General features: G+C 41.3%; 1 protein-coding gene across 10 annotated transcripts in view; it reads left to right on the forward strand.

The window, feature by feature from the left end:
* The window catches only part of kirrel3b (kirre like nephrin family adhesion molecule 3b), a 189,806-nt gene that overhangs the window by 132,425 nt on the left and 36,701 nt on the right, over positions 1–20,680 (forward strand). For 7 of the 10 annotated variants that reach the window (XM_030067617.1, XM_030067619.1, XM_030067623.1 and 4 more), the window contains exons 4-5: positions 7,358–7,515; positions 14,426–14,576. In XM_030067617.1, coding sequence (XP_029923477.1) covers positions 7,358–7,515; positions 14,426–14,576 — 309 coding nt within the window. Of the gene's footprint in view, positions 1–7,357; positions 7,528–14,425; positions 14,577–20,680 lie in introns of all 10 variants that reach the window. The other 3 variants (XM_030067616.1, XM_030067618.1, XM_030067620.1) reach the window with 1 other exon arrangement.

Consider the following 20,680-nt stretch of genomic DNA (forward strand, 5'->3'; position numbering starts at 1 on the left):
GAATTGCCAATAATTCACCATCTTTTGGACAGGCCTCTGGCTTATATGCTCATAGTGTAGTTGTAATGACAGATGGCCCGGGTAGAACATCGGAGAAAAGTCTGAGTTTCAGTGTAGGCTCAGTTAAAAAAATAAATAAATAAATAAAAAATGGCCACTACGTTTCTGATCACCGTCCTCAAAAAAAAAATCCTCTGTTGCTTGCTCATTTTGTGTATACTGCACATATAGTGCTGTCTGCCTGATTTTCACAGCCATCACTACTGTTGTGGTTGAAATTGAGAAACCAGCGGAAGGAAGAGAGCTGAATGAGATTTGTTCAGCTCTGTATATCAGTCTCAGCCTTTCTTTTTCATTCATTCACTTACTGTTCTTTATCGCTTGGCATCTGGTGTCTGCATGTGTGTGCGCCTGTGTGTGTGTGCAGCCACATGGCTCACAATTTTGTGGCTTTCAAACAGCTGTACAATGACAGCACTTGAAGAAGGCCGGTGATTTGGGCCAGTGAGCCACATATGTATCTTGTATCCACCTGCACTGGGTATCCCTCCCCTCTCACTTTCGTCTTCTTTTTTCCTGATCTATCTATCACAAACTCTGCAAGCTGTCGCGATGGGGTGACAGGCGGCCCGAGCAGGCGCTCTTCTGAAATAGACGGGCAAGTTTGGATCCTCATTGTTGTTCAGGACACGTCTACTGGAGCACAGCACTACAGCAAGCTACATTGCCAGCCTCCCCTCCCCTACATCATCCAGCTCCTTGCAAGGAGAGCTTTCTCATTCATTCGCCTCCAAATTGCTTTTCTCCCTTGCTCACGCTCCTGGAAAGCCGGGGTGCACGTAGCACTGCATTGGCTGGTTTGGGGAATGTTCCCCACTGTTGATTTGGCCACTAATAACACAGCAGGTTTACCATCAGCAAAGCCAGTTGTTCCCAAACCAAAGTGGACTTGCCAGCCGATTACAAAACATTGCAAGAGATTCCCTTCTGACCAATTTAAGGTTTTACAGAGGTATTTGGAGAATTGATATGTATCACGGGACAAAAAGCAGCTTTATGACTCCCAGGTTTATTCAGGCTCCCTGTTGGAAGCGACATACTTACTGCCTTGCACCGTTGGGTTAATTACACATCAATATGCCTCAGTCTCATTTATGGATATCTTTGATTATACACTAAAAGTAAATGATCTCACTGAAATTCAGTCTTCCTGACTCCACTGTTTCTTTGTCTAATTGAGGCATCCAGGGTGGGGTTAATGGTCAGACATGTCTCGGAGCAGTATACTGGGAGGAATACATGAAATGAAACCCAAGTCTTATCTCAGACTGGATGAAGTGATGCAATTCCATTAAATTCGTGCTGTGTTCAAACGAAACAGTGGCCTCACCTATCTGAGGGATAGGGATAGGCTAATGTGAGTTGTGACAGACAGGGCAATTGGGTTTCTCCTTCAAACTCTAGAAATGATGGCTGAGAGCGTAAACATGAAATTACCTGGCATAACCACTGTGGCCTGACTAACAAGCAGCCATGTGCCAAAGTAGCCCAAAAAACTCCTTTTAAGGTTATTAATGTAATAAACTATCTAAATTTGTCTGCATTTGGATCTATTTACATATGTCTTGGCAGCTTGATCAGTACGGAGCAGCAAACAACAGAACATCATTTTCTACTTAAATCATAAACTATGGATTCATTTTTATCAATAGTGAAATTTGTAAAATATGTCTATCTATCTATCTTTGTATGTGTAGCTGGGTTTGTGTAAGTATGCCATGTCCATGTGTATGCATGCAATGGTGAGTGTACATCTGTGAAAGTGTTGAATGGGATTACATTATAACCATGTAAAAACTGGTGAGTGGAGCAGGGGGTGCAGCAAGTCAGCCCTGTAATTAAAGAGGAGCGATCAATCCGAACCGCTGACCGTACTACTTATGCCAAATCCATCGAATGGCCAGAGTAAAGTGCTAATTTAGAACCATTAGGGACTGCCGAGTTTGCAAACAGTCCAGTAATGATGATGGCTGATTCAAGTTCAAGGCCTGGCCTTTTTATAACAGTCAGACCTGGTGGTCACAGGAAGCAGGCTCACCGGAGAATCTGCTTGAAGATACAACGCTTAATGTCTGCTCAGTATTATTTGCCTGTTTCATTCATTTAAATTCAGCGGATGCTGGGCTGTAAGGAAAGAGCAGAAAAGGTAGCCCCATCATTTAGCTTGGACACCCTCAGCAGATGTCTATGGAGCACAGATTGAGACCCCTACACCTGTTTCACTTATATAGAAAACCAATAGCAATTTCCCATCCAGGCTGTCATTTCTCTCTCCACATTGGCAGTAATCACTAAAGACCTCAGACTCACGGAGGACATGAAGAGTACAGGTCTATGGTGGAGGCAGTCAAGTGTGTCCTTCTCTTCCTTATCTGTTTGCCATTCCCCTTCAGTGTCTTGCCCGAAGTCAGTCCTCCAGAGGACACGACCTTATACTGTAGCAGTGCTCTATTCGATCTAACAGTGACCTCCCAATTAATGGAGCTCCACTATGCATTAAACACTGTCTCTCAGCGCATACAATTAAAGGCGTTTCAGGTCAAGTGGAAGCAGTATAGTGTTGAAGCAGATTTTGAAGGTATAAGACTCTAGTTTCACAGACCGGGCGAGGCGGGGGCGCAGCACACCTGCGCTTCGCCAACTGGGTGTGGCCAGGAGGGATGGCGCAAGTACTCCGCCATCCCTCCTACCGGTAGAAGGGAGGAGAGAGGGCGTGGAGTGGGTTTGACACAGCCAATTCACTTTAAACCAATCAAATGAGCCCCTGTCCTCGCCTTTAAAATGTGCTGCGCGAAGGCGTAATGAAAGTTTACACAATTGACATGGAGGAAGAGAGCAGCCACAAAACACACTCAGGACAATGAGGCCAGTCTTGGCTGCTGCAATGTTGCTGGAGCTACTTGCCATCCATCTGTCCACCCATCCATCCATCCATGCATCTATCCTCACATTCGTCTTCCTCATTCCCCTGTCTTTCCATTACCTACCTGCCTCGCATCTCTCTTTTTCCAGCTCTGTCACCGTCTGTTAAAGTTATTGATTTTTATGAGCAAATATAAATTTAACTGTGAAGCCCCCATTTTTAATGAATGTTTTTACCTCAAAGGATAATCCTCGCCATCTTCATATAAATACATGTTTGTTTTGCAACTTTCGACTCCATCACTTACTGATGTAAGAGCACACTAGAGATTAAAACAAAATCCGGTTCATGAAAGCTTTTACATTCGCTGTTCTAAACGCCCAGGAACTGATGCATTTTACATTTTCGATTACTGTGGAATATTTATATATATGGAAGAAGAACTGGGTAGTTAACATAAGCAGCGCCAGACACCATGACTGGAAAAAAGACATCACCGTACTCAGGGCTGGACTGGGAACCCTTTTCACTCCGGGAATCGGTCATGAAACCGGGATGGGGGGTAGTCTGGGGTGAAGTGCGGAGCGAGTCGGGTCACAGGTATAGCCTGTCACAACAATAGCTGCCCGACGCTGTTGGCCGTTGCGCTAGATTTTTTCCCCTTTCTTTTTCTTTTTCTTTTGCTTCTTCTTTGTCTTGTGGCTCAGCCCATCGGCCCACCAGGGAAATCGCTGGTTTCCCCGTACACCAGTCTCGCCTTGACTGCACTGGACACATTGTTTGACTGACAGGTGATCAGGTTGGCTTTCCATTACGCATGCCAAATGGTGCCTCTGATCTGCCATCTCCTTTGATCTGACATCAGATGTGACGGGACAGTCGATATGGAAATAAATTTATGTGCTGCTGAGATAGTAGCATTGAATAGTGGTTTTTGTGGGTATTTATTGCATTGTTAATGTGCCTGACATTCTGGACACCTGCCTGTGAGGTTTTGGTGAAGTGTGTGTACTGCGTGCTGGTGTAATGGAAGCCAAGCTTCCACTACACCAGCTATGCTCCGCCTTGCACTGAAAGTAGACCTGGCCAAGCTGAATCTGTCAGCACCTCCCCCTGCTGCAATGCCACTCCCATCTCAGCGCACCTTGGTCTGCTAAACTACCAAACTGTGCGCATGTCGGGTTGCGCTGCTCGAAACCAGCTCTGCAAGGGGTTCGCCTCACTACGCCACCCTGCGCTGCACCGGGAAACTAGAGCCCATACTCTGACTGAACATCCATTGGCTTGGTACCCTGCCACACCCATTTTGAGACCTCGATAGTGATTACTTGCTGAAAAGAAGGGAGGAACATTTATAAGAAGGGAGGGACATTTATGCCAAAAGAGGATAAAACCCTCTATTCTTTGTTTTTGTATATTTGAAAAGGCATTGCCAAGTGTTCTCAGTAACAAGAAAACAAAATCACTTGGCTGGGTGGTGAGTATTCAAGTCTGTGCCATGTCAGTCACATACTGTTTGATTCTCTACACAGAGAGTTTTCCTTTCCAATTTGCTCCATCAAAAAATGGCTACTTTTGTGCGTGTGTTATATGCTTGACATTTAATTAATGTTTCAGCAGTGTGAGCAATGACAGTAAGCCAATATCACTGGATTATTGCAATCAATTGTCACCATGCCATCACGGAGCATCCCATTTTGTTTGTGTTTTTATTGGAAAATGGAGTTCTCTCGAGTTCTCTCCCAACTCATAATGCTTCCACATGCTCCCAGTCTCATTTGCATACTGTGCCGTAGTTCTATTCTTAGGATAAGGATAAACTAATATGATCTTCTTGACCTTGTTTCCATTTGCTGATAAAGGACCAGAAGGTGACCATATTCTCACAAAGATCCTTTCTTATTTGCCGAGATCAGCATACTCCGTTGTCTGATCTGCTAGTGCTGACCCAAGATTCCTCTGCCTCTCCCATCCCTTTGCATATTAATGAAGACCAGATGAAAGGGTGTTGGAACAACCGACCAGAATAAACACTGCATTTCAAACTCAAACACTGTCTAAATCAGGAGCTCTGAATAGGTATTGTCTTTACGTACATAGCAAAGTTACTTGAGAAGTTAACTAAAATGGGCTGGTCAGAGTAATAATGTCTTTTTTTACTCAGACTAACTAATGAAGTGTTGATATGTTACTGTTCTCACACTGTTCTTATTCATACTTACTCATTTAAAGTGTGTGGTACTGCTGGCTATGAAATTTAATAAACTGGTGAAGCGCGCATTGTCTATGTTTGTTGTTAAATACATTTATGTGATGGAAAGACATGAGTCATAAGAGCAAAAGATCAAAACGCCCACTGCATGTGTTAATCAACTGAGGCACTTGAAGACTGCAGATTTTGAAGACTGCTGCTTTTGATAGGGAACAATTTACTGTGCAAGTCTAACTTGAGTGTTCCTCTCCAGTTCTCAAATCATCAAATCAAATTAAAAATCATTATCACACGGAAAAACAAACTTGAGAATTTGTGCAACAAGCTAGCTCTACATTCTGCAAGTAAATGTGATTTACTCGCTGCCAAATGTGTAGCGAGTAAATATTTTCCATATTTTCTGGAATCTACATGAGGTACCCAACCTGCACTGCACATCTTGCACTTACAAAGCCATTTTTCATATTTAATAGAAAAGAAAAAAAAAAAAACAAAGCCATTATTCAATATGAAGCCAATTAACTTCAGTGAAAAGTGAGAAAGGTGCGGTAGCCCTGAAAGTAAAAGGTGGATTTTTTTTTTTTTTTTTTTAAGTCTCCGATGTAGATAATATCTCGGACCTCCTATGCAGGAGATTTTAAAAAATGCACTCTGCCTTTCAGGGCTTCCTTAGGAAGGATAGCAAACTGTATGCACCTTTTATGTCTTTTCTTTAATTGCCCTGTTGTACTTTTTATACCTTATCATTACATGTGCAACACAGTATTGTGAATTCCCTCATCTCTTTTCATTTGTTTCAATGCTATATGACAGCAGAGATGTAACCCTTACTAACTTTCCTTCCAGTCATGATGCTCTTGCAAGAGAATATGGCAGCTGCCTGCAGCCTTTGATTTCATCTTGCCCCAGATCCGCATTGTAATGAGCACTCAGGTCAATCAATAATTCACTGCAGTTTGACTGAAAAAAAAAAAAAAAAAAAAAAACACTGATCAGCTCGTCAGACATAGGAAGAGAAATTTGATCAGTACCATTTATAAGCACTTACACCACTACTTTCTTCTGTCTATTTGTCTTCTTTAATGTGTGAGTGTGTGTGTGTGTGTGTGTGTGTGTGTTTACATGGAAGAATAAGCATCTGCTGAAAGTAAGGTGGCAGAGTTGATTGCTATTTACAGTACAACACTATGACTTGCCAGAGCTTTGTCTTGCTTTGTACTCTGCAAGCCACGTTTAGTTTTGCATTACGTGCATGTGATTTTTCACTGCAATGACATCACTTTCTCTGAAACAGGTGACTATGAATCACTGAGGTTTCAGTTTTGCTATAGAATAAAGGAACCCACAATGATAAATTGTGTACAAAAAACTTCAGCATTTCCCTCTTTGGCATTATAAGCACTCTCATTTCACGGGAGTTAACCATGTGACGTGGCCATGCCCTGTGCAGTTAAAGCTTTGCAGGCTGTAATTAGCTTTGTCTTATCAGGTTCACCCTATCCTTTCAATGCCACCATGTACTGTATACACAGTATAAAGACAGAAGAATCTAAAAATTACATTAGAGACATTTCATACCAGTACATTTTTTATTCAATTACATTATTCTGCATCTGCCAATTTCAAAGCATATTACATAGCCCGTAAGAGCACACTTATGTTAGGTGTCTCCATATTTAAGCACAAACCAGTCGCCAGGAAAAAAAAAAAAAAAAAAAAAAATTGGCATTTTACATTGTTGCAAACTGAGGATATGTTGAAATGTCTCATTTTCAAGTTTCATGATGTTGTGTTAGCTGAGTGAAAAACACCATGTTAAGAAGCAGGGGGAATGGATGGCACAATTAACACGACTTTGCTTCTGCAGACTGGGCTTTGAGTCCTAACCTTAACCTCTAGTTTTGGTGGCTAACAAAGCTAATGAAGCACATGGAAGTTGTTAAAGTATCTAACAAGCTAATATTAGCTAGAATTCACACATGTATGAATATTAACAGTCACATGATGTTGATGCAGGCTCCATCACATTGGTTGTAAGTCTAAATGTTGATATGCAATGAAATTTTGGTTCAGAAATGCTCATGTCTCAACATATTTTATTCTGGTGACTGTTTTGTTTAGCAGTGGTTCATAATAGCTCTGCTGTGAAATACACTTTTATTTTAACTCAAGTGTTTATAGTTAATTTATTCATTTCTCTCTGTGTTTCTGTGTACCAATAGTTCCCCCTGAGGACCCAGTGATCAGTGGAGGGCCCGTGGTGAGCCTAAGAGCTGGCGACCCACTCAATCTCACCTGTCATGCCAACAACGCCAAGCCAGCAGCCTCGATCGTCTGGATCCGCAATGGAGAGGTCCTAAATGGGGCCATGTACTCCAAGGTAAGCATCGAGGTGTGTGTCATACAAGCTTTGTTGAAAAGGGCCGGGGATGTGGGAGGAATTATGGTATTTATTTTTGTAATGGTTTATACAGACAATGAGACAGGGAATGACAAAAAAAAAAAAAAAAAAAAGTTTGTTCGTTCTCCTTTTTGCCCAGTAAACAAATCAACTCAGACAAGCAGATGGTGAGATCATGGCGGTATCACTGACTTTGCATCTCTGATATTCTGATGTGTTGGTCTTCACTTTCTGTGTCATTTATCTCTCCCCATCTTTCCAAACTGTTGTCAAATCTCCTGTCACTTCTTGTGCAGGGGCTCTAGCTGAACTTTTTTATAGCACAGTTTGATAGTCAATGACAGATCAGGTTCCCACTTTTCGCTGGCACAGTACACATTAGTCACTGTTCAGAGCAGCCTGGTGTCATGGTCATCTGACCCCACAGACACTTGAGTGACATTAACCCTGCAGGCTAATCATGCAATCAACACAGCCATGTTCTATTTCCACTTAAACAAGGGACATAAAGACACCAGGCACTTTAGAGCACTAACACCTCCCCCGCTCTCCCTCACTCACTGCACTGTCTCATCCCATTATTGGCTTTTTTCAAAGAGCAGATAAATGCCATTGATTGGGCTGAGATACGACACCAGGCTGATTTGAATAAAGTGATTGCCGGAGGTACCGCTTGCTAATCGTGGGCGGAGAGTGTGCTTCCTGCCTTCACTTCCTTTCTGGAGTGAAAGCTCATATAAGGACATTCTGTGCTGGTACTAGCTGATGAATGGCACATGCCTGCACTGAGCCCAGCTACGTCCCTCTCCACTCCTATCTTGATTGCCCACCATTAAAAAGCAATGGGTTCGATTACAAGAAGATGACTCTTTTTGGGTCTGAAGAGGGGTGGGGGGACTTTCAGTAAGTATAATCATCTGCTCTGATGGTCCTCTCACACCCCACAGACGTGGAGGACTAATATGAGCAGATGTAGTAGAGGAGTCACAGCAATGGGCTTCCTGATGGTGTCATATCTGATGATAGCTCTGACCTACATCTAATTCTCGGCGAAGAACTCCACAATCACATCTCTAACTGACCTATTAGAGGATATTTACCAGTGGTTTCACGTGGATGTGTATGGTTAGACGATAACTTAGAAACAAGACTTTTTTTCGGCCTGTACCATAGAAGAGAGCCACTGAATGAGTGTGTAATACACCACAATCAAACCAAACTGTTAAACAAAAGAGAGCATTAAAGAGATGGAAACAAACAAACAAACAAAACATAAATGCCAGTAAAACACAACAACAACCTATGCCTAGACAGAATGTAATATATGCCTATACATTTCTCTTATGATACAGTACAAACAGATTCTATACCTATACAGATTTGTTTATATTATAGCATGGAAATAATATTTTAAGCCCATATTAATTACCAGTATAGTTTAACACTGTTGGAACTGAACATGCTCGGGTATACTGTAGGAACAAACTTCCATTTAAATAAGTAAACGAAGAAAGAATCAAGAGGGAGAAATGATAAAATGATAAAATTAAATATAGGGGTAGAAATAAAGAAAAAGGCTCAGTTGCATTAAAAGAAAAGCTAATAATAAAATGAGATACAATTCAATTAAAAAAAGAAAATAAATAAGATTAAAAAAAAAGCTAAGATGAACAGGAATGTCCTCAGGCTTTGCTGTTCAGACCACACGTCGAGGCATTTTGTCAGAGAACAGAGCTGAAGTACGGTGTGTCATGGCAGCAGCCGCTCAAAGAATCACAAAGTGGGCTTTTCACAAGACTGGTTCCAATCCCAAGTCTATCTTCGGAAATGTGGGCAGGGGAAATGAATGAGTAATACTCTTCCTCCTGTCAAACATATAACTCCCAGCCTGTCCAGAGGTGCTGCCCAGGCAGTGGCCGCCAATAAAGGACTGTGTGGCGCCCAGGTCTGAGCTTTGGCTTAATTTGTGTATTTTTGCTGAATGAAAAAACATGATATATTCCCACCACTTAGAGGTATTCCCTACAGATTGCTATGCAGTTATTCTGATTGTTCTGATCGCAAGCCAAGAGGTGCAGGTCTAGGGGGAGATAAGATGTTGTTTCTGCCATTAGATGCTCTTAGGTAGCGTAGAGCCTCTTAGATATGATTCAGTTTTGTCTTATCTTGCGTCTATGTTGATTGGGCATCGGAGCAAATTAGTGCCCCTAAAGTCAAAATGAAGTCTCTGCTCTTGACAGTTTTCAGTGGCATCAGGAAACATTCAAATGCATAACACACCTGCTGTAATAACAACTTCATTTTATCATCTTTCCATCCATAAATGACTTTCTCCACTATTTAACATCCATCCATCCAAGTGGTTGTTGTATTTGTTTCTCAGTCGGTTTCATTATTTTACCCCTAACATTTATATTATCTAAGTTTTGTATTTAATCAGAGCGATTTTACTTTAATACCATTGCTCACCAAGAGATTGGAGGTAGGGGCTGGGGTGGGATACTCCTGAAAAAATAGCTAATTAAATCTTGAGTGCATATTAGACATGTCAATTTTCCTGTGTGGGAGACAGGTGTAGTGTTTCCAGCTGCAGAGTAGCATATTAAATCGAAGGGCCCTTTATTTTTCAACACTAATATTATTCATTGCGCCCGTGTCAAAAGATCTCAAAAGATTTTGTCAAGCTAATTAACCTCACAGTTATTCTGCATTAAAATTAAAAGTGGGATCTCAGTTGAAGATCATTTAAATTAATTGCTTTGGACATCTTTAGAAATGATCACAATTTGAGGTGGGTAGATGAGTTAAGTTAATCAAAAGAAATGAAGCGAGCCCGCAAGCTAGTTCAGGTGGTCAACTCGAGTCACTTCGCCATCACATGACCTACACTCGCTCACGACACTGACATCAAACACTCCATCTCACTAAGGTAGTCTTTTTAAAACCAGAAAAGCGCATTTATTCACCCTCTGCTTCTCCATGCTGCTGCCTGCTGCTAATCTGCTGCTGCAATTTTCACTCCCACGTCCACCCCAGCACCCACCTGTAGGCTCTAATTACAGGTCACTCAACAGGGGGGTGAGATACCTGTTGCCACTCCCTGTTTCTCTCAACTTGCTTTGGCACATATTCACAGGGAATGATGAATCGGAGCCTAGATGCCACTATAATATAACTCTGTATACCCATTCATTCATTTCATTGTATTATGTATGTTCATTGAATTAATGGCATGGTTGCATGAGTTGTCTGACTGAAATGTATTTCAGTTCATTGACCAGAGACAGCAGGGCAAAATTTTACATTTTCTCATTTGCAGCAGTAGACAGCACACCACTGGGGCAATTAATTGTTTTTTTTTTAATTGAAATTGATACCTATTAATTGTTTTGTAAACGAGCCCTTGTGTGGGCCGGAATTGAAATAGCTGATTAAATGCAACCCAAAGACATTTGATATTTGGGCCTATCAAAAGCTTGCTGGATGAAATATTAATGACTGATAGATGATGATATAAATTATTGGGTTTCGCCTGGTTAGTAAATTCAAAGACTTCCCTGGGAGGCTTCTGTCCTCTGCATTCGCTATCACCGACCCAATCAAAGCTCTCCCTGCACACCTGCAAGATCTCTGCAGGCATGCAAACTTCATCATCTGTCTTTGTGTTTCCACTGACAAGAAGGCGTAAATGAAGTCCTCAAAAATAACTAATGACTGTAATGAACGTTTTTCATGGTAATTGAAGCCATTTAAAGATAACCTGAGAGTTAATTTTTGTTTGACTCACAAAACCACCTGGCCACTTTCCAAACAAAGCATTATCCTGGAAGGCAAAACACATTTGGACCAACATAGATTCTCCATCCAAAAAAAAGCAAGAATTGAGTACCAACATGCCAACAAACTAGCAGTATGCTTACCATTATGCTTGTTAACTTGTGTTTATTTAGATTCAGTGGTGTCATAAAATGCTGTATTTTTTTGTCTGATTGGTCAAAGTGGTAAATGATTAACAAATTGTTGATCCAGTCACCTGTATTGCAGTAAACGCCTGTTACTGTTGCCCCTTTTCGGTTTGAGCCCAATAGTACCCATACTCTGTTTCTTGAAGTAAACATGGAAATTAAATCAGAGTATAGTTGTCCCAGGCTAATTTCAAGATACTTCAAGTGTTATAAGGTAAATCAGAGATTCACATTTGGCATTACAATGAATCCACAAAAGAAATCCTCCCCATGTGTCAAATAATACCAAATAATATGCCTCAAGCAAGAGAGTCATCAAGACATTGCCTAACGACTGACTTTGTTACAGACTTTTTTCTGTCTGAGATGAGACTGTCACCTATGAGACAGCCACAGTTAACATGTATTTTCCTGTAAAGTTTGTGTAATTGAACTAAATCAATTGGATATTTTTTAGTTATTGTAAATTAAAAATATAAAAATGGCATTTTCTAACTTTAAAGCAAATGTTTCAAAGCATATGTGGATATACCTAAATATAAAAATAATGTATCTTTACATTTGCATGTTAACTGCACATTGCTAAGCATACACTTTTTGTTATTCTGGGATTGTTTACAAATATCCTCCTAACTTAACTTTGCAACTATTATTTCAATAGAATAAGAATGCACTCTTATAGTTTGCTCTCAATTTAAAAATCCCAAGTCTCCATTAACGTAGTGAAGGCACACTCATGGTTTCTGACTGTGATCCTCCCCTGATTTCATACCTGGAAAAGCAACCTTTCCTTCTTAATCTTGTTAGGTTGCCATTCTGCTCTTAGCATGGACAAAAGTATTCTCCTCACATGCTCCAGGCAGTGATATGAAAATTTATCAATTGTAATGTGGCACGGTGTTGAATTCAATGCAGCAGCCAGCTAACCCCCTTTCTAAGATTAATGACTTCAGACAGGTCCAGAGCGACGAGGGAAACAATCCTGATTGTGTCAGAAAGGATATTACATTGAAACATCCCACGTCTGACAGCTAATGCGTTCTGCTTTAGAGGTGAGCGCCAAGACTCATGCACAGCAATGAATCTCATCACATGGTCCCTTACATACAAATGGACTTCACAGAAACAGGGATGGCATCTTTAATTTACTTACACTTTAATATGTTAAGCATTAGACAGAAAATATTACCCAGTAACATTTCTTTTTTTCTGTTCCTGTGACATGCCACATGAGAGGCACTTCAGCAGAGAAACAGTAAGATAAGAAATAAAAAGATTTCCGTTCAAATGTCTTAGGGCTTCAACATAATGACAAGGTTGCTGACATTTTAATTATATGGTATGCTTAGGTGAGAAGGATGGTGCATGGTTACTTTACAATTTTATATAGAAAAAAAGCTCTTGCATTAAAGTAGAGAAATGAGGAGATAATTACTACTATTATTATATACATTGTCAATAACCTGCAGCATGACATAACTAATGGTTAATAATTAGTAATTGTGGCGGCATAAAATATTCTTTGTAGCTCTCTTGAATTTTGTGAGATTCTAGTGTAAAGTAAGTGGCTTATTGTCATAATAACCTTTCATAACCCCAAATTTCACCCAACAGTCAATTTCCCCTCAGAGATCAATAAAGTATTTCTGACTCTGATTCTGAAATTTAAGAGAATATAATTTCAGAGACATAACATGCATGGAAATTGTTACATATTACACTCAACTAGAACTCACACACTTTTGGAAAAGAACATGCATTGTTTTAAAAACAAACTTCTCAAGGGTGACAAAAGTTGGGGAACTGTAAATATAATACAGTATTTTTTGCTTTTTATGCAATGTGCAGTGAGAATCCAAGTGAAAAAAAAATATCCATGAAGCAATCCATATGTTTGTGAGGCTAATCCAGAAGTAGCAGTGCAGTAAAGCAAAGCTCCTGTGAGCCTCTGCTTCCTGGTCAATAGAACAAACACCTACAGTGTGTCTGTTTCCATAGCGAGAAAGTGATGTACTTTACATTCGCAGGTCCTTCCCTTCTTACTCAACATTACAGCCAAAAACGCAGAACACTGATCTTCCTTTAAAGAGGTGGCAGGGAAATGCATCTTGACTTTGTGGTTGACCACACTTTGCCCCATTGCCCAGCCAATTTGTTCTAGTCAGTGACTTTCCACTGTCCCGCACTGGTTAGCATAGACTCCCAGAGCCCTCCCCTGAGCATTTGAGGGAGGGTGAGAGCTACTGAGCTCCACCAAGCGATTCCAGATGGCTCCCACAATGTAGGGCTCAGAGGATGAGCACTGAAAAGAAGATTGATTTCCTTTGTGGGGTATGACAAGCCATGCACTGGAGCACAGCTCTCCAGACACACAAAAGCTCAAGGCTCAAAAAACATATTTCTTTTTCTTTTTCTTATTTATTTATTTATTTATTTGTATCAATCAGCCTTGAAGCAAAACTAGAGGCTACAGTGTTCCAGGAGCTTCGCTCCTCTTCCCCAAGAGACACAAATGTGTACAGTATATTCATGAATTTGCTGCTGATTTTGCGATTGAACTCTGACCATAGAAACTTTTGATGTACTGTATTTACGTGTTCGTGAAGACTGTGTCTCAGAAAATCAAAACAAGCCTCAAACTCTGTGATTTTACCCATCAAGTAACAAGATTTCTATTTGCTGAAAATGTGATGTCAAGTGTGCAGCCATGACATCTCACATTTTAGTGGTATGGGTCCAAATAGCTGTATTTTACAACATAATTTAAGACATTTGACACACAAAGTTGCCAGCACTACACAAAAGATGTGCCAAGTCTTGCGCTTTCCATGTTTATCCCCTGACTTAACTGATTCTCCAGAGCGCATAAATCAGTCACAACTGCTACTTTCAATTTCACTCATCCACCCTTTTGTTCTTTGCAGACATTGCTTCGGGATGGCAAGAGAGAAAGCACGGTGAGCACACTCTACCTGTCGCCGTCCAACATTGAGACAGGCCAGCAGATCATCTGTAAGGCCTCCAACAAGGCGATCCCCAACGGCAAACAGACCAGCGTCACAATAGACATCCAACGTAAGTTTTACTCCTCATCTTTGTCTCTGTTTCCCTCTCACTCTTTCTTAATGTCTCTCTGTCTGCAGCTTTCTCCCTGTCTGCTCTTCTCAGCCTCAAGTGAATTATTTTCTTTGCCTTGTTAAATGTTCCTCACTTAATGATCAGTGCATGAAATAGATTCCACTTATGACACATTCACAAGTATAACTCAACATTTGTAGTATTTTCCACCCATAGAAGCTTTAAGCTGTTAGACAGACATATGTGGCCAACACTCTGTAAACATCTAAGATTCATTTTAAGCTCCAATGGATGTTTATAATTGGTTCCCATTTTGCTTTCTTACCATGTGGGTGAGTGGACGGATGGATGGGTGATGCATCACTTTTTTGTTTCCTGTGATGGAATATCAAAGCAACGTCCATCTAAAATCAATGGGATTTTCTTTGTGGTCCAACTACCTTTCTGTCGTGGCACTATACACACTATCCCCATCTCTTTTTTTTTCTTTGCCTGTGCTATCAATCTTTCTGATGAGAGCACGCACAATTCCCCTCCAAAATAGGCAAAGTAAGCCCAGCGTGTAAAACACATTGAGCCTCAATTGTCAAGGAATCTTTTTTCGATCAAGAACCGTTCACAGTACGAGGAGGGCTCTGAACAAAGGGATTTTGCATCACTCACAGTCCCCTTCAACACCATTAAGTATGACTAATAAAGCAGAAAATGCTATTTAGAGAGCCATTATGACTGACGGCTCCATTCTTTTCATTATGTACGCCACGAGAGGCAAGCACGGCAAGAGCGGGCAAGGCGAGATCGGGCCAACTGAGGTGCGAGTGTTAAAATGATTAACAGTTGTTGGTGTTTGCGCCGCTTGTAGTTTGGCCCCATCATTTTTTTTTTTTTTTTTTTTTTTTTTGTCAGGTAGTCAGAGAGGGAAGTCTGGACGCATGTCAAGTTGTTTGTCACCACATAAAATAATCAGTTTTTTATAAATACTCACTATCATACCGTCATCACTTCTGAATATATCATTTCACCCAGAAAAATGAGAGTAGTGCATCTTTAATTAGCATTCCAAAATGTCTTCTTCATACAGTTTTAAAGCTCCAGAAAACATTTTTCACCTCACCACAAGAGATGAAAACAGTTGAAATGCATTGATTAAAATTGTGCCCCACTCCAACTTCTTAGCCTCCTGTCTGCCCCACTCCCACTCGCTCCCCACCCCCTCGTCAGCCTTGACAGGTAAAGTGGATCTGCTCAGCACAGCCCCCAGTGTTGTGCTAAGAGCCACCTACTAATTAAGCTGCTCCTGAAATGAAACGTACTGTAATTGAACTTTGATTCATTCGCGCTGGGTATCAATTTGATAACTTCCAGTGCTGGCTAATTTGATTACAAGTTCTTGCCTCAGCAATAGGATATTAAACACTATGCACCATGCTTGTAGAAAGTAAAAAATAAATATATATATATATATATATATATAAGCTATGTTTGCAGACTCACACCAGCTCTGGCCCTTGAGATTACCACTGAACCCAGCTCCACTAGCTCTGTGCTACAGTCGAGCCTCTGAAAGCATGCACATACTTGATGTCGGAGGCCATGCATGAGGAAAACTTCAGTTCCCCTGGATACATGTAAATATGCAGTCATCTAAATTAAAGTGTGCACAAGTCCATACATTTGTCTGTGATTACTTGTACACAGTTTTATTTGTGCATGATAGTTTGATGGAGAAATAGCGTCCCATCCAGTGTGATAATACTTTGTGTGGGGAGCGTTGTGTGGCTGGAAGTCTGGGAGCCACTTGAATGTGAACGCACTGTGAATTGTAAAGGAGGTGAACAGAGAGTGGTACCCATCCATGCTGCACTGGGTCCCTATTGTTACAAGCAAAACAGGTGTTGAATGAATAAATGATGGGGCACTGGCAAGGTGGACGGCAGCACACATAGGTTCTCCTCCCTTTCTGGCAGGACCAGTCGCTACAGAGGTCTGGCCTACACGGTTACTTCTCCGCAGGGGGCAGTGCGGTAGGACAACTGAGTGGTAAATATTGATGAGAAGCAGCTGTTGTCATTCAGAGGAGGGACATACATAATGAGCAGAGTAGTAGAGTGTCAACCAGAGCAGGTCCCTGCCCTGGACACACCGCAAATGGACTCACAGACGGGCACAAAGAAGGGCAGACTTTTACAGGACAATGTGCACCCACTGGACAGAGAAATAAATGGATGGACACACGAATAAAAGCATATATGAAAATATGGCTGATAGAGACTGTAGAAAGTAAGAGAGTAAGCAAATTAAATTGTCTCAAATAAAACTTTTACACCTCTTTTTCGTGTCAATCATGATAAAAGATTGGGGAAGAGACTGTGGGTAGTAACACGCTCAATTCCCAGAGCCAGCACTTTTATTCTGATAATCACTCTGTTTTTGGACTCTCAAGGTTAGAAAGTATGGATTGCTGGAGTATGTTGAATAAAACACATTGTTGTTGTATCTGTTTATGTATTGATGTGTAGTGCAAAGAAGCCCAATCCCTTTGCCTTTGTATGCCTTGGCCTCAGGTGTTTTATATAGTGGCTGCAAATGTGCTTGGTCTAGTAACAAAGATGGAAGGATCAGTTTCTGAGTCTCTGGGGAATGGCTGCTATTACTCCATGAGGGTGTGATATAGACTATTACCACTTCTGTCCTTACAAGCCTTGATTTAGTTGCATTATTTTATTTTATTTTATTTTTTTTTACATCAAGGTCCCTGGGTAATTTAAGGTTTTGGCCACTGCTGAGTCTGACCTGAACAGGGAAAATAAAAGACTAGGGTAACTGGCCTTTGGAGACATTCAACTGCGAGCTGGCCACTGTGTGCCTCTAGTTATCTGATTATATACAGTATTTCACTATTATACATTATTTTTCTCAAAAATCCACAGATGCAATTTTAAAATTATTCCCCCATCTACAGACTGAAATTTTCATCCGCAATTGTTATTTCAGGATGTCAGATAATGTTCGCCCGGCGTCTATATGTGTGTGTGTATGTCTGTTGCACATGGCTCTTTGTGTGTATGTTCATATCAGTTGTAATTCTTAGTTCTTTTTAGCAACAGTCTTTACCTGAGCAGTGTTATCTAAATAGCCATTTGCTTTGGTGAGATAATATCAGTGTGACAAAAGTAATTAAAATGCTCTCAGACTTAATGCCCTTTGTAACATTTCTTATTCCACTCACCTATGAGCTTAGAAGCCATTTTCTCACTCAGCCTCTTCCTTGGAGCAGTTTAAATGAGAATAATCTAAATATTACCCAGCACATTAGATTACAGCTTAAACCTGCCCAAAATCCAATGCATTTTGCAACAGTATTTTCCTTTATCGTCACTTTAATGCTCACAATTTACATCCACCTCAGCATTTTCATCCTCACAGAAGTTCATACTGAGTTATCTGACCTGGGGTTAGACAAATTAGCATCTATATACAGTATGTACTGGTGGTGTTGCCAAAATGAGAGGGATTTAAAGCCGACAGAGGTGACTCAGAACCCCGGATAGACTGCTGACTTCAGTTGTCCAAACCAGTCCATTAGCTGACTGTAATTATTTGATAGCATAGGGGTGGCTACCTCCTGATGCTGTGTTCTCAAGCAGCATGACTTTGGATTTAACTTACATTATGCCCTTTGGATTTTTAAGCAGTGTAAACACCCCATCATGAAACCACTGCAGTGAAATATGATTCTGATGCCATAGTTACATGCCCTGCTGCTTCTCGCTCATCACCCAATTCACATATTCCCCACATATTTCAAATCCAGCTGCATGTCTCCAGAGCTTTGCCCCACATAGTGACATCCTTTCACACACACACGGCGAATATGAGAGTACAGGGGACTAGAAGAGCGAAGGTTCCTCATGTGTTTGCATTGCAAAAAAGCTGAACCATGTGGGGAGGAAATGAATGCCATTTGTTGAGACTAATTAATAAAGAACATGCAGATGTGCAATTGGGGAGGATTTGTTTTTGGTAGCTGGCTCAGCTACATACTCTTCTTGCTTAATCAAGCAGATAATGGCAAATTCATCTGAGAGAGAAAAAGTGTGTGTGTGTGTGTGTGTGTGTGAGAGAGAGAAAGAGAGAGAGAGAGAGAGAGAGAGAGAGAGAGAGAGAGAGAGAGGAGGGTAGTGAGATGGAAAAGAAATAAAGGGCTCAATTTTTTATGTATCCAAGATAAAGGTCTAATGATGCTGTGATAAAGAATTATCTTGTTCTACATTTGGTAGAGATGCACTGTAAAGATCTAAGTTTTGACTTATATGCTCTGATTATCTTTCATCAAATGTTGATGCTCTTGAACACATTTAGATGTAACCGGTGTACTACAAGAAATAAACCCATCCATACCATAACATGTAGTATGAATCACAAAACATTGCCCACACTAAATTGATTCAGTAAATTTTGCACATTCCTTGGTTGAATATCAAGATGTTGGACCTGAGGTTGTCTGTCCCTCCGTGCCATCAAGTAATCCACTCAGCCAACCAGATGACAGCGTGCCCATATTCCTAAGGCTATAAGCCACATGGTGATGGCCCACAAACAGCTTCACCATCCTTTAGAGACAGCTGCCGCTCCTAGAGTTTGAGGCTGGTCCTACTGGAGAACAGCTGTCTACAATGACCCAGAGAGATTGGAAATTGAGCTTTAAGAAAGGGGAAAAAAAGCAATTTATGTTGGCACTATCTCCAGGAAACAGAGAGAAGTTGGAGAATTGTTCCAAAAACACCATCTGGTCTACACTTTGAACTAACCGATCAAAAGCTGTCGGCTAACTATAACACCAACCCCCGATTCATCCTGTTGTTTTCACCACAGCCTCCATCAGTCCTACTATCCTCTCTTCCCTCTTTCCAGCCTCTCCTCCCCTTCCTCCTCTCTTGCTACCACTCTCTTGACGAATCAGAGGAATTAACAGGCCTGCATATTGATGTGCTGTCGCACGTCGCCTCAAATGGGCTCGCTCAGCAGCTCATGCATTTATACATCAAAGTGACGAACAGACTTCTTTATTAAGTAGATATCTGTCATCTCTGAGGGGTCAAAGGTTAGAAAAGTGACAGTCACTGATCTACTCCCAGAGCCCCTGTTGGCAGACTTTTGACAGCTGTTGCTCCCCTGACCCTCTTTGCTTGTGCTTCTCCAGGGAGACAAAACTATCCAGCAACTTGTTCATCCGACTTAGAAAAGGATGTAGCCTAATGTCATCAGGCCGCTGCCTCAGCTGAGAGGGAGCCACTGATGTCTCTTTTAGGGAGGGCCGGGTTGCACCTCGATCATCTTAAAAGAGTCTTAATTAGTAGTAGAATTGACACTAATGAGCATCAGTGTCCTTAGAAGTTTCTTTTGGCAGCTCCACAAGAAAAACAAAGTTTGGCATGGCGAAAATCTACAGTGGAGGAACACTTTTGGCTAAAAGGCCCGTGAATTAACTTCCACATTACTGTGTGTATTACCACCTCCTCCACCTCCAGATCACTTTCCCGTTCTCTTTTATATCAGTGTCTCTCTTTCCTCTCCAGCTTCTCGCTGGGTTTTATGACCATCTTTGCCATTGCCACATCTGTCATTCTGCCCCTGAGGTTCATCCTGCCCACCTTTTTTCCAACAAATTATCTGTGTCCGGGGCTAAAAACACCCACCCGTCTGCTAACTCTGCTGCTCTCACAGCTTGGATAGGTTTCCTACTCCGTTATGACACACACCCACGTGCACGTGCACTTACATACTCTTTTAAATGCATGCCTGTGCACAGAGACACAGATAACAAGCATCCATACACATGTACAGACACACACACACACACACACACACACACACTCACAAACACACACACATGCACATCTGGCTGCTCACTACCTGGAGAGACTTGCTGGCTCATTGTGGCCACGAGTCTCCCAGGATAATCCATGTTTTCATTTCTGGCCCAGGGAGACATGGCACAGGTGGGGCTTGTGGAAGGTGGCAGGGTGGACGTGAAGGTGGCTGTCCCTGATGGGGAAAATGGGGGTGTATGTGTTTGTGTGTGTCCGTGTGTGCAGAGG

This window comes from Myripristis murdjan, chromosome 13 (genome assembly GCF_902150065.1).
Source record: "Myripristis murdjan chromosome 13, fMyrMur1.1, whole genome shotgun sequence".
NCBI lineage: Eukaryota > Metazoa > Chordata > Actinopteri > Holocentriformes > Holocentridae > Myripristis > Myripristis murdjan.